Source organism: Pungitius pungitius, chromosome 1, assembly GCF_949316345.1.
Source record: "Pungitius pungitius chromosome 1, fPunPun2.1, whole genome shotgun sequence".
NCBI lineage: Eukaryota > Metazoa > Chordata > Actinopteri > Perciformes > Gasterosteidae > Pungitius > Pungitius pungitius.
Window position 1 is genome coordinate 22555799 of NC_084900.1, and position 14055 is coordinate 22569853.

A 14055-nucleotide genomic window follows, 5' to 3' on the forward strand; every position below is an offset into this window, starting at 1 on the left:
ATTCACGTGGAGCAAGTTTTTATCATAAGGGCGTTGTAAATATTTGGTTGGGCTGAGGTATTCCGTGTACGTCGTAGAATAACAATACGTTTCCAGTAAGACACGGTCAAAGTGCGTGTGAGCTGTGGGGAAGGGGCGTGGCTTACGACGTCAACATTGATTGACGTGGTTTGGACCAGGAAGCCAGCAGTGACATCACGTTCCAGAATTCCCCTCGACCACGACGAAGGAGCCCAGGAGCGAGATAGAAACAAAAACCCCAAAACATAGAGGTTTGCTGCTGTTCGAGATTCCGAAGTTGTTGTTTGTGCTAATTTTAGACGCAAGAAACACAAGGTGAGACTTTTTTCTGACCCGTTGTTCCGAACCTCCCATCGCGGTAACGGTTTCGTTTACCTAACAAGCTAACGATGCTGCTAACGTTAGCATTTCGCTTCCTTGCTGCCTATGTCGGAACAAAGACACTATGCTTAGCGACTTCGCTAAAGGTTGGTCGTTTTGGCTTCTTTGCCATGTCTCTCAATTCGAAAGTCAACTAGAGGGACGAGCTTCTCGAAATGTCTGTCTCCACAAACCCATTGGTTTGATTCTGGATGCCTGTGAGGCACCTTGGCGTCCGCGTCGATTTGCTACGTCCGTTTTTGTCCCATTACCACCTGATCGAGACGCAGAACCGGCTGCCAGCTCCAACCCCACACGATACTTTAGCCTCGACATCACAATATTAAGCAAACACCTATTTTGAGATGTGCCGAAGTCGGCGAAACCCTGCGTCGTATTTATGCCCCTGTGCGATTTCAGCGTTAATACAGTAACTTAACGTTAGCTGAAGAATGTGGCCCTTTGAGGAGGGGGGGTCAGTTCCCAGCAGTGCGGCCATCTGTGTTGTTTATACCGCTGTCCGTCCTCCTCCCCCCATGTCTCCATCCCCGCCTTGTCAATAGACCGGATTAAGCTGCCAAGGAACCCGCATTCTTGTATCTAACCAATTCGTTCGGGCTCACTGCGGTTCCTCTCTTTCCTTTCCAGTTTTCACCGAAGCTTTTCATGCGATCGCTGCATACTTTGGGGCCCGCACGCAATGAGCTCAGCGTCGATGGGGATACACTCGTGACATAGTCCCCAAGGTTTTAAACGTAGGGAAATGTCCTTTTTTATGTCCCAGAGAGTCACATGTCCGCTCCATTTGAACCGCTGCGGAAGAGACTTAAGGATTAGTTTGGCATTGCGAGAGCTGCCCAAGCTCATTCTCACACACACAGTACCAGTCAACATTATGGAAAAACACGTTCCCAATGAATTGAATAAGTAAAAGTCTGCAAACTTTCGACGGGTGCTGTATACCTCCAGCAAGCTCGTCCAAATAAGGAGGGATGTAAAAAGAGTCAACACGCTACAAACAGCTCTAAAGTAAACACTAGAAGGTATTAAAGTGATGTGTCTGCTGCACAATGGGGCTCTTGTTTGTGAGGACTGAGAATAACAGAGTAGAGGAGTAGCTGGGAGAAGGGCAGTGATGTGATTGTGGTCAGAATCTTTTTCTTACTTTAGGGACCCAAGCTTCTTATTCCACTGGCTGTGGTGGTAATGAATGGAGAAACGCATATTCTACCACTGTGTGCTCATGGCATATCACTGTGAGGTCATATTTCGGGTGTGTTGCTCTCTAAAACCTTTCATTGGGCTTTTTTCCGCTGTCTGGTTATTTTTAGCTTTTTTTACAGTCAGTGTATGTGCTCTTTGTGAAACTCATATGTGACTAATGGCAATCAATACAAAGAGAAGTGAGTCATCCTTTTACCTGACATGCTCTTTCTAATTGCTGACTCTCCGTCATTAGGTATTTGGCTTTTGTATTCTGACAGGAGGCTTCTTTTTATTGTCCTGTCATCACTTTTATTTCCCTTCTCTTGAGTAAGAGTTCACATGTCTTGTGAGTGTGAGTCAGCAACGCACCGTATTAGTGTTGCAAAGGAAATGTCATTTTATTACATTGGATTGGTATTTAAGCTAATAATTACTTTATTAAGCGTGTTATGTATCAGGCATGACATAACCTACCGTTTGTTCCATTATTTGTTTATTTATTCAGTCACAGCCCAGGACCACATTACGATATGTTAAAATACCTTTCATGCAGTGCGGTCCAAAGTCCAAATAACTTTATTGGGCATTTGTACAGAGTACAAACTTGGAATGAATATCTCTGACTCGTTTAAATAAGATCTACAAAGATCAGGGGGGCAGTAATATTGGTTATAAGTAGAAAATACCACATATTACGTAAAAAGATGACGGTAGGTCGAGATCTGTGCTCAGTGTTATAATATACCTCTGAGTTAAGATATTGGAATCTGAAATTGAATCAAACAGAGGATGCTGATATTTTAATGTGTCCAACTCTGAGGACTCGTATCTTTCGCATTAAGAACAAATAAAATCTGTTGCTTTAGATCAGGGGTCTTCAACTAAAATGTGAAGAGGTCCAGTTAGAGAAAATCTCTAGAAGCAAAGGTTCACAAGATGATAATGCGTTCTCCTCCTCACGTGGAGGAGCTCATTGCGCCTCATAATGGCGTTTCAACGGGTTCTGAGCATATGAGACGCTGTTTTAGTGCTGCAGTGGGAAGTATGAACAGAAACCAGACCGTCCATTATGGATTAAATGCTCTACTTTCGCTGTCCATTTGTTCCTCATTTACGTTTAAATCACAACAGTCTCTTTTAAGCTTTTGGTCCGTGTCCAGATCCAAACTCTACCTTCTTTTTTCTCAATGGCTATAGTTACCGGGGCACAGCTACAAGTGCATACTCTGCATTCTCATGTGTGGTTTGTGCTACCACATCCTCTGCCTCTGCTTGATCTGAGGCTTTAGCTCTTGTTTTTCATCTGCCAGTCACAATATGAAAGGCTGAAAGGTGCATAAGGCTCCAGAGTTGGCCCATAGCAAACCTTTCCCATTACAGTGAGACATTTCAGTCAATGTTGACCTATAATAGAGCTTTTCAAGGTGAATGATCACATTGAGGAAATGTGATGTTATTATCCCTGTGCCGGTGTGGTGAGGCTGGATCGCTTTCTCACGGTCCTCTACTCACAACTCTTTGTTTTCCCCATAGGATGTCCCTGTATCCATCCCTCGAGGACCTCAAGGTCGACAAGGTTATAAAGGTAAGTGCAAGGGTGACTCAATGTCGACGGAGACAACTACCTGGTAATAACCACCTCGCTAGTGTATAGCCTACCTAATCACATTTCTATGGCATGATGAAGGAAGCTTCCATAAATTCCTGTTCAGTAAGAAAATGTGATTCTATACTGAAGCAATATAGCACATGTAAAAAAACATTAGTTAGGGGTTGAAAATATACACAGATTTCTCGAAACCAAAACATTTGAGAGGATGACTACAATTAAATGCACACAGCACCGTTTTTTACTCTTGAGTATTTAGTTAAACCGTCTCAAGGAGTATCATGGCCTCTGAAAACAGTTGCATAATGTTTCCTGTGGCTCGGATTTCTAAAATTTCAACCATAAAGCCGACTGGTGACATAGTGTTTGAAAGAGTGGAACATTTAGGAGGCAGGGCCTAATAAAATGAAGTAGCATTATGAAAAATGTGAGATCGGGTTTTTTTATGCTTGATCTGTGTTAGAGACCAAAGGTCTGCATGTCTCAAGACTAGGGTTGGGTATTGTTTGAAATTGAGCGATTCCGATTCCTGGTTTCGATTCCGGTTCCCAGCGATCCTCGATTCCGATTCTTTCAAGAGGCAGGGTCAAAAAAGTTTAAGTTTAAGATATTTTAAATGAGCTAGCTAACCAAGGGTCTTTCTGAAGGAAATAGTCTGACCTTCTCCATCAATGTTAATTATTTTTATTAACTTTACTATGAATTTCTAACAGGGCTGTTTTCAACTACAATATAAATATCAAACTATGAACTTGAATATTGTATAAACATTATAAATTATGAATATATTTTAACAGGGGTACACTTTCCTCCAGAGAGCTTTATTTTTGAAACCTCACAAAAACACATTTACACGTGAGTGTATGATACTGCAGGTACTTAAACGTTACCTTGCTCCCACTGATGGACGAACCCTTGGAATCAGAGGAGGAGGCAGCGCGTCAAACACGGGCACACAGAGGGGGGGGGGGCGCGCAACTCTCCCAACCTCAAATCAGGGACACTTTAGCTGACGGGGGGCTGCTGGCGGTCGACGCGGGGAGTGCTGGCACAATCTTTTTTTTCTTTGCAGCGCCAGCCTCACTGCTCATTTTAACAGATAGGACAGCTCCGCTCGGGCCACCCGGCACCCGCGCGCACACGCTGGTCTGATGCGTCACAAATTCACAACAACCGGGAGTTTTTTGCCGAGTTTTCGGTTTGTTTCGAGAAGTGTAACCACACTTTGGACCGCCGACGCACGCTATACATGTTTGATCACGCTGTTACGCCAACACTTCCGGTGGACGCTTCTTCGTTGGTGTTCAGCGGTTTCTATTTCCGGTCGGCGCCGGCGGACTGAGAATCGAATTTTCAACTTTTGAACGATACCGGGTAAATCGCAAGGCTAGTTCCGATTCCAATCGATTCTCGATTCTCGATACCCAACCCTACTCAAGACAAAAGGTCTGTGCTGCTTGACTTTGTCCAACTTTGTTAGATTAATTAAATGAGCTAGATTCCTATTTAAAATTGAAGAATTATTTAATTGCTTTCAATCTCTGGTAAATTGTTGTGAAGCATTCCAGCAATCAACGGATCAAATTACCAATATTTGTATTGCTTGGGCCAAAAGTAAAGTGTTCATTTTGAATTGCAATGAGGTACACTATACTGAAATATGCTTTAAAGCACTCCTTCAAGGTTTAAAACTTGTTTTAAGGGATGCACATTTTTAATGAGCATTAACGTTTCCTTAACAACCCTTTAATTATTTTGTTTCCTCATTTGTGTTCCACTGCCATTGATCCGGTGTTCATCTTTCCACGTCCAAGTGCACTTCCAGTTGACAGGTGTGTCTGATTACTTTCTAGGCCCAGGCTCAGTATGCCCAGACTGCCGCCTCCATGCCAGCCATCACCGAGGGAACCTACCAGCCTCAACTCGCCACCGCTGGCATGCCAGGGTCAAGTGAGTCTCGCATATGAAAAACTTGAGACTACGTTATCCCTCCACGGCGTTACTGAATTCAAACATCTCTCATCTACTCTCTTATTAGCAACAACTACACCTTTCACTTGTCAATCTGTCTCTTGCTTCTGTTGCTGGGCATTTGTTGATGTCTGTGGTTCTGAGCCTGTGCCATTAATTGGAGAAGAACAGCTCTGTAGTATTAGCAATGGGACGAGTGGAGTGATGGGAGGAGTTGAGGGGTCTTTGGACAATAGCAGTAGTGAATGGATCTCCCACAGCGGCTATGATATCTCTTTCCCCTCTGTGTTCGTGACCTTCTTTCTCTCTCATTCAAGTCTGGTCATTGAATATTTGAAAGTAGACATGAGTTTTGAGATGGAAGAAAAGAAAGTGGGTAAAAGATGGATAAGGGGCCCTGTTAGACCGAACCCAACTCGTGTACTCCTTTTGGCTCACTTCTCCCCCATTTTCCATTGTCTCACTCAGCTGGTTCCTCTTTTCCTTTAGATGCAAAGTCCCGTGGGCTTTTGGTCTTTTGTTTTTACCTCAGCAGAGCGAGCTATGAGTCACCATGGAGACTGGCTCTGGCAGTTGTGCTGGGACAGGGGCATGATGGGAGAAGGAGAGGAGGGGGAGAAGTTGGTTTGAAAAGAGAAGAACAGGAGGGAGGGCAGTGAGCTAGAGGAAAGATGGGAGGAGAAATGGAGCGAGAGGGAGGTGGAAAGGGACCATTACTCTACATCGCATCTTTAAATCACCTTGTCATCACCCAGAGGACCACCATGCAAATTACTTGGATCTGAGCACTGTGCCTCAATGGGCCAGCAATACACTTTGGCATGGAAGAACATTTGCGCCACTATGATAAAGAAAAAAAAGGTCCATTAAGTCATTATAATGAAATACTATATGTCATAATTATGACATAGTATTTCATAATTATGAGAAATATTTAATAGGCGTATACATCAAAGCAACAAAAGCAGGACGATGACATAAAGCTTTGCAGATCAAAATGGATGCAATCACTGAAAACAACTTTCTCTCTCTCTCCTCCATCCTCTCTCTCTCTTTCTGTGGGTGGGTGTGTAATGTGTGTGTGTATACACACCATGTCTAGAGCTGTCACTCTCTATAGTGAGTGATTTCTCACTGTACAGAGGGAGTCCTTGGGTGTGATTGTGGTAAAAGGGACTGACTCAAACCATGTTGACTTTTGAGTTGACTTCACCCGGTACACTCATTACTTATTCATTGTTGAAACATAAAATAAATACAAAATAGTGATACATGTGTTGACTTGGCATCTCTGAGCTACTTCCTGGTACTTCCATGTCGCAGCTTATGCATTACGTAATTATGCCTTGGAGAGACTGGACTAGTCTTGTTTATATTTTCACATACAGATGTACAGTATGTGATGGTACCTTGGAGGAAATAATTACTCGATGCCTTGCTGATGTTGTAGTTTTCCCCACTGACAAAGAAATTAAGTTTTTAATTGTAATGATTGGATTATTCAAACGTGGAGATATCAAAACAATGCATTAAATCAAATCATATACAAGTTAAACATTTTCGCTGTGGTGCTCCCGTGCCAGGCCATGTCGCTTTTGCATATCTCACAATCTGACATGTCAATCCTCCAGAATTTCAAAGGCCCTCCCGAAAATCTCCCGGACCGACCTTTCTCCCGATTTTCACCCGAACAACAATATTGCTGCACCACCCGTCACTGGGCGCGCTGTTTCAGACCGAACAATAATAAAGGTTACACCTTAAAATCAAGCCCGGCGATTAGAACGGAAAAAGATGAGACTGGCGCTGCAAAGAAAACCGCTAGCATAACCCCCCCCCCGTTGCCCGCTAGCACCCGCACCCCCCATTTCAGTGTGAAATAGAGGATTTAGGTCGCATTGGTTTCTCTTCCTCCGCCATGTTTCAGAACAGTATTACGGGTCTCTCCGATGGTCTTTCCTCTACCTCAGCGCTGTTCTTTTTTATTTTTCTTAGCAACGCTCTGCTGGGCGGAGCTGTTTTTCTTCTCTGTTCTGCTGCGCGAGCGCTCAACTTTTTTTTCTCAGCTCTGCGCGGCGCGCGCAACTTTCTTTTAATACTCAAACATAATAGTCGCGCGACACAACGAATCGATAATGAAATTCGTTGCCAACGCTTTTAATAATCGATTTTAATCGATTTGTTGTTGCAGCCCTATATATATATATATATACACACATTATTTAGTGTGTGTGTGTGTGTGTGTGTGTGTGTGTGTGTGTGTGTGTGTGTGTGTGTGTGTGTGTGTGTGTGTGTGTGTGTGTGTGTGTGTGTGTGTGTGTGTGTGTGTGTGTGTGTGTGTGTGTGTGTGTGTGTTCTACTAGCACTCTTTTGCATCTCCGCAGTCAGACCCCTTCTGTTACATACGTGTACACACACACACATACTTGCAGATAGCTGCGGGTAGCTGGCCTCCTCCACACTGATAGCGGTGGGGGGCGTACTGACCACAGCACACTAGCACACAAGTAGAGAGCATTCAGCAGACAGTCCACGGAAGTATGTTATGCAAACATGGGTTATACTGTGGTTCATGCTCGCCCCATTCACTTAAATAGAAGTGTCAGCAAGAAGTCTGGCACCAATGCAACATCTAACACTTCGCAATGACTGAAAGAGTGTTCCTTCTCTTCTAAAGTTTAATCCTAATCATGTTTTTGTTGTTGCCGTGGTGGGCTTTACAGGACCGACTTTACAAGACCAACTTGTTTGATGTGGTGTGACTTAACAAATATTGACCCACCCATTCTCCTCCACCTCTCTCCATTCTCAAAGGCCTGTACCCGGACCTTGGGGAGCTTGGAGAGTACATGGGCCTGGCCCTCAACAGCGAGGAGGTCCAGAGGAACCTGGCCTTGTTGCCTGTGGCTGACAATGTAAGTGTGTTTGTCAATGCAAGCATCGGATAGGTGAAAGCAAGGTTCATGAAGCCTCTCTTGAAACAGCCACAGTTGATAGAGAACCTGTTTTCAGTGGGTGAAACGGGCTGTATATCAGTATTCTATTTCTGTTGATCCACACTACTGAGTGACTCACCGAGGCCTGGAGCAGAGTGTGTGTGGGTGTGAGCTCTTCACTCCCCTCCATTTGCGTGTCTGTGCTCGCGAATGTCAAAGTTCTCACAGTCAGCAGCGATCCGCGCTTGTTCTCTGCCATTCGCCGATATCCTCCTGTTACATTACTCTTGTTTTGAAAGTCTTCATCGTTGGTTCAGAGCATATAATGAGAAAGTTTCCCAAAGCATGCTTAAAGCCTTCCTGATCCCGTTCACTGGTGGAGGAAAAGATTAAATAAAATCCTCCGACGTTCTATGCTGCATTGTTAGAAGTAAAGTGAGCGTGGCCTAGACTGCCCGCAGATGTCGCAATATACACGTATAACTCATGCACTTATTGAATGTCGCTTTGGATAAAAGTGTCAGCTAAATGACATGTAATATAAAATGCAAACCATTGGGAACCCTTTGAAACCCACCACCACTTAGAAAAAGTAAATCCAGCAGTTATGATTGTGAGCACTTCATCAGGAAAAAAAAATACCATCTCAGAGATTAAAACTACACATTCATTTTTACAATATGATAAGTACAGATTTGTGAGCATAATCTATACAGGTGGTAAACTAGCAATCTAACAGCAGATCTGTGACATAACAGAGAGACGGACTGACAGAGAGGAGGGAAAACAATTGCGTCAATAACTATCTCAAGTCATCTGTTTACGTCTGTGCATGAGTCAGCCACACAGGCAGGCAAGCAAAGGCTAGCCACAAAGGCTAGCTAGCAAGCTAAAAACATTACCCATCTTTTCTGGCTGTTTTAGTCACTTGTCGGCAGTTTGTCCCCCCCATTCATTCCAATGGAGCTTTTTGGCTTGGTTTTGGGGGATTTTTGGGAAAACCAGTAATTTCTCTTAGAAAAGTGATTCCCGATGGGTCCCGACACTCGATAAAGTGTGCAAACTTGTGTACAGAAGGAGAATAAGGCAAATAATACACACGTGAGAAAACCGGGAGTTTGACTGTGCTTCACACACTCAATAATCTCAAGGTCAATTTGAATGCAACGCACCTCGTTAATCCTTTGTTTCTCACCCAACTTAATTTTTTCCTCTTGTTCTCTCCCAATGCACCTCTTATACTTTCTACCCCCCTCCCCGCAGCAAGTGGCGGTGCCCTCCCTTTCAGGTGTGGGTGGGATGGTGCGGCCCGTGACGGGGGCGGATGTGGGCATCAGAAGGGCAGAGATCCGCCCCGGGCTGCGGGAGATCATCCTCTGCAAGGACCAGGACGGGAAGGTGGGACTCCGCCTCAGGTCCATCGACAACGTGAGTCAGAATCCCATTAAGTCTTGGCACCTGTTCTCGCTTTAATTATCCCACACCCCCATGACCACATACCTGGGACCTCTGCTTCTCTTCAGCACAAGATCTGTGTCAAACTCTGCTTCCCTTTGGACACACATTCAGCGTTGAGCCTGTTTGGCTCTACTTAGAGCAACGGGAGTTGTTGTTATTTATAAAGGCATTTAATTATTAGAATCTATTTTTTAACATCCCACACAGATAGGGCTATGGTGGTGCATAGAGTAGAGAAGGTGTGTTGGGAACCGCAAGGTTGGTGGTTTGAATCCTGGCTGCCCCATACGCCATGTCCAAGTGTCCCTGAGCAAGACACCCAACAAAAATATAAGTTGCTTTGGATAAAAGCGTCAGCTAAATGACATGTAATTTAGTTGCTCCAATGTCAATTGATGAAAAAAATGTCTGCACCAAAGAATATATGTGAAGTTATTCATTCAATTTATGTTGCCGTACTGTCCAATGTTGAGGAGATGATGGTTAAATTCCACAGTTGGGTTTTTGTAAATAAATGAACGCAAAGATGAAACAAAACATAAATGTAGTTAATCAATTCCTCTGGGCAATGATGATAATAATAAAACAGTATTTGGCTCAAAAGTTAAGGAGCTAACGTCTACTTTAACACTGTTAAATCACCTGAAAACATTACACGATCATTTTTATCTATAGTTTTTCCAGATAGTTAGCTAAAAACTGTCAGGTTAGGAGACAGTGACGTTATATCGTTCATAGTTTAAGGTTAAACAGTTTATTCATTATTTAGATATTATATATCATTTTCAATGGCAATAAAAAAAAAAACACATTCTGTTGTCAATTGTCCTGTGCTTTTTTTCCAAAAAACCCCGAACGAAACCAATCCCTCATCACCTGGGAGGTCTTTTCTCTCATTAGGAACATTCCATCTCCTCCCTCCCTGCTGTGTCCTTGCCTTCCTTCCTCTGTTTTGTCTCCGCTTGTCTCAGCCTGTCTTTTTATCTATTCCCTGGATTGATTTTGGATGTTTTATCTTTTTCCCCTCTCAGGGAGTGTTTGTCCAGCTGGTGCAGGCCAACTCCCCTGCGGCCCTGGCCGGGATGCGCTTTGGGGACCAGGTCCTTCAGATCAACGGGCAGAACTGTGCTGGCTTGAGCGTGGACAAGGCCCACAAGGCTTTGAAGGCTGCTGCAGAGACCCGCATTGAGCTTGTGGTCAGGGACAGGTGAGGTTTACCCACTCTGCTGTAACGTAGCGTTTCAAATGGAAGATCAAAGGTTTGGCTCCCTCTGCTGGCTGCTCTATCACTCGCACTCTGCTGTTCAGATCACCCGTTTGTTTTTTGTTTTTATGTAATGTTTCATGTTTTTTCTTGACTATAGTGAATGATTGAGATATTATTCCTTTTCAGTATACTAAGGTGTATACCAGTTGATCGCTAACCTGTGTGTGTGTGTCTCTAGGCCATATCAGCGCACCGTCACCATGCACAAAGACAGCTCAGGACATGTTGGCTTCATCTACAAGTCTGGAAAAATCACCTCACTGGTCAAGGATGCCTCTGCCGCCCGCAATGGCCTGCTGACCGATCATTTCATTTGTGAAATCAACGGACAAAACGTTATTGGACTGAAGGTCAGACACCTGCCTCTATATGCATCTCCTTTTATCATATAGTCTGGTCCCCGGATATAAAGTGCTCACAAGGATCTAATCTGTTCTTTAGGACAGAATGAGCCTTATAGAAACAGGAACAAATGCAGAACATGTGTGCCTTCTCTAGAATGTTTAGCGTTGGGGGGGGCTGCTTGCTTACCTTTAGTGTAATGCAGGAACATTCATGAGTTAGTAAGTAAATGCAGCATTCACCAGCTCCCAAATACAATGTGAGGTTAAAAGGTGATTCATTTAAATCATTGTGCTTTGTTTGCTTTCTCCCTCCGTGTTATAACTGGTAGGCGTGTAGTGCTATGTGACGAAGGCTCTAAATGTAATCCTTCAACTTCAATCAGTCCCAATCAAAAACAATTATGCAGAATTTCATCACTTTAAAGAACTCTAGATTTCAACCTGATATGAAAGAATGTATAAATGTATGTTATGCTTTTACATTTCTTCAGAGCCAAACTTTAAAAATTCTGGAGAAAGTACCTGACACTTTTTGCCCAGGTTGTATGCCTGATGCATTAACACCACTAAGATCCTCTATGATAAAAAAAAAAAATCAATGTCCCTATTGATGCATAAGCGTTACCAGACCTACAATGTGCTGGGAATTGATTAGGTCTTCACATGTCACTGTTGTGTGTGAAAATCCCAGGATTCTCAGATCAAGGACATTCTGACCACCTCTCCGGCCGCCATGACCATCACCATCATGCCCAAGTTCATCTATGAACACATGGTTAAGAGGTAACTAGCTTCTTGTTGGCTCAAATGTCCTTTTGTGTTCACTACTATTGGTGCTGTGAGTAACGAGTTTCACCATCAAGTGGACAAGAAATACAAAGCAACAATTCATCATTTTAGTCCTTGGAACAGAGAAAAAGGTTTAAAGCAACTCATCTTTCTTATTGAGGAAGACTGCTGCGGTTGTGTTCCATCAATTTACATCCTGTGATTAGTTTTGACAATGATAGGATCTGATGATTACTATAAGTGTGTGAAAACATCATGGTTTTCTTTCTACTGTGTTATTATGAATATGACTTGTTGCTTTAAGATGAAAACGCCAGTGAGGGCTTACGGATGTGATGTTTTCTTCTTCTTCAGGATGTCGAGCGGTCTCCTGCGCTCCGCCATGGATCACTCCGTCCCAGAGGTGTAAATACTGGCACTGTGGACCGTCAGGATGTCTACAATACAGATCTCTCTTTTCTCCTCTCATATCTTTTTCTCTTGCTCTCTTCCTGTCTTCACACCAGACTGCCTCCTGCATCACAATCATTGCCGTTGTTATTTCTCACCCTCATGCTTAACCTTTCAAGGCCTTTTTTCCTATTAGTCTTTTTCTTTTGTACATCACCTTCATCTCTGTTGTACATCATCTATTACATTATCTACCTTAACCTTTTAGTCATTTTCATATTTTGTTTTGTATTTGAGATCTAGGACAGTTTTTTTTTTTTTTTTGTAAAGCCACGCACGTTATAATGAGTCCAGAGCTTCCTCCTCATTTTGTGGAGACCAATCCGTGGCCCGTGACGTTTCATCTGGTCAGAATGCTGTAAAGCCAATGGTCCGTCATCAGAGCCCTACATGTAGATTACAGCTGTGCTCCCAGTCCCTACACTTGGCCCCTGTGTGTGTGTGTGTGTGTGTGTGTGTGTGTGTGTGTGTGTGTGTGTGTGTGTGTGTGTGTGTGTGTGTGTGTGTGTGTGTGTGTGTGTGTGTGTGTGTGTGTGTGTGTGTGTGTGTGTGTGAGAGAGAGCAAATAATCTGAATCAAAGACTCCAGTGTCATTTTAACTTGGCCAGAAAAACTAACACGTTTTAAGTCTTGCTTTTAGTTTATACCATATGTTGGTATATAAATTAGTGTTGATCCTGCCATTGAGATTAGGTTATTTTTGTACTTGTGAATAGAGATCCTTCAAACGTGCAGGTGGGAGTTACAACGTAGCTGTACCCACCTTGACCACTTCCTCGATCTGCAGCCAAACGTCACGCTGCGGCTCTGATGTGGGGTTTGTAGGTGCACATGCCGGGGGAAAAGTGGAGGGAGAAAAGAGACAGCGGGAGCTGGTTGTTGCGTCACGCAGCTGGGACTTAGACCTGTCCCACAAACACTAACGGCTATTAGACTGAAATGCACAAGTCAGCCAGGACACAGTGGGCAGATGTTATTGGCGAGCTGGAGGTCAGTTGAAAGGCGTTTGTTGCATGTGTCGTGTGAGTTTGTGGTGTTTGTTTGGACGGGGTCCGTGCTGGGCGGACACACTAAGTGCACTTTCCATTACCTTTTTAAAAGGTTGTCTTTCCTGTATTGGTGAAGTTCAACAGCTTTTTATTTTTTTTATTGTGTTTGTGGTGCCTCATATTGATGAGAACTCCTTAAATAAACTCATTTGTTGACCATAGGAAACTGCTGAAATTTGATGCTGAAAATCCTGCGCTCAAAGGAAGGCGTTTAAATTCCACTAAATTGGGTTTAGTCGTTGGTCCTGCTACGTGTTGCTGGAAGACGTTTCTGTATTATTCCTCCCTTGATTGATGAGCACAATGAGACTGAGCAGAGCTCGCAGTTGTGAATTTCTACTTGTTATATAAAGTTTCTCCTTTTAATGCTGTTCATGTTTGGATGCATGTATTCCTTTAATTTTCTAGGTATGCAATCTGAAAAAACATCACTGTCATTCTGTAAGGAAATCTAAAAGTTTATATACGGCTGTAACCAAGATAATAATGTAAAACAAATAAACAGTCTTTCTGTTCACATTAGCTCGGTGGTCTCTGCACTCATTGTCATGCTAACATGTTCCCAACAATTAGTGTGTGATTGTAGGAAAATGCA

At 43.4% G+C, this 14055-nt stretch overlaps 1 protein-coding gene across 1 annotated transcript; it reads left to right on the top strand.

Annotated features, from left to right (window-relative positions):
* The first annotated feature begins 160 nt into the window (after window positions 1-160).
* sdcbp2 (syndecan binding protein (syntenin) 2) lies at window positions 161-13982 on the top strand. The gene is made up of 9 exons (XM_037479233.2): window positions 161-336; window positions 3121-3172; window positions 5050-5146; window positions 7982-8082; window positions 9367-9531; window positions 10593-10768; window positions 11007-11178; window positions 11864-11955; window positions 12316-13982. Exons 2-9 carry the CDS (start codon window positions 3122-3124, stop codon window positions 12368-12370), a joined length of 909 nt encoding a protein of 302 aa, XP_037335130.1. The 5' UTR covers window positions 161-336; window position 3121; the 3' UTR covers window positions 12371-13982.
* The last annotated feature ends 73 nt before the right edge of the window (window positions 13983-14055 follow it).

Coding starts and splice junctions, on each gene's coding strand:
- sdcbp2 (XM_037479233.2), top strand. CDS start 3,122: ATGTCCCTGTATCCATCCCTCGAGGACCTCAAGGTCGACAAGGTTATA. Junction 9,532..10,592: donor GCCTCAGGTCCATCGACAAC/GTGAGTCAGAAT, acceptor TTCCCCTCTCAG/GGAGTGTTTGTCCAGCTGGT. Junction 10,769..11,006: donor GAGCTTGTGGTCAGGGACAG/GTGAGGTTTACC, acceptor GTGTGTCTCTAG/GCCATATCAGCGCACCGTCA.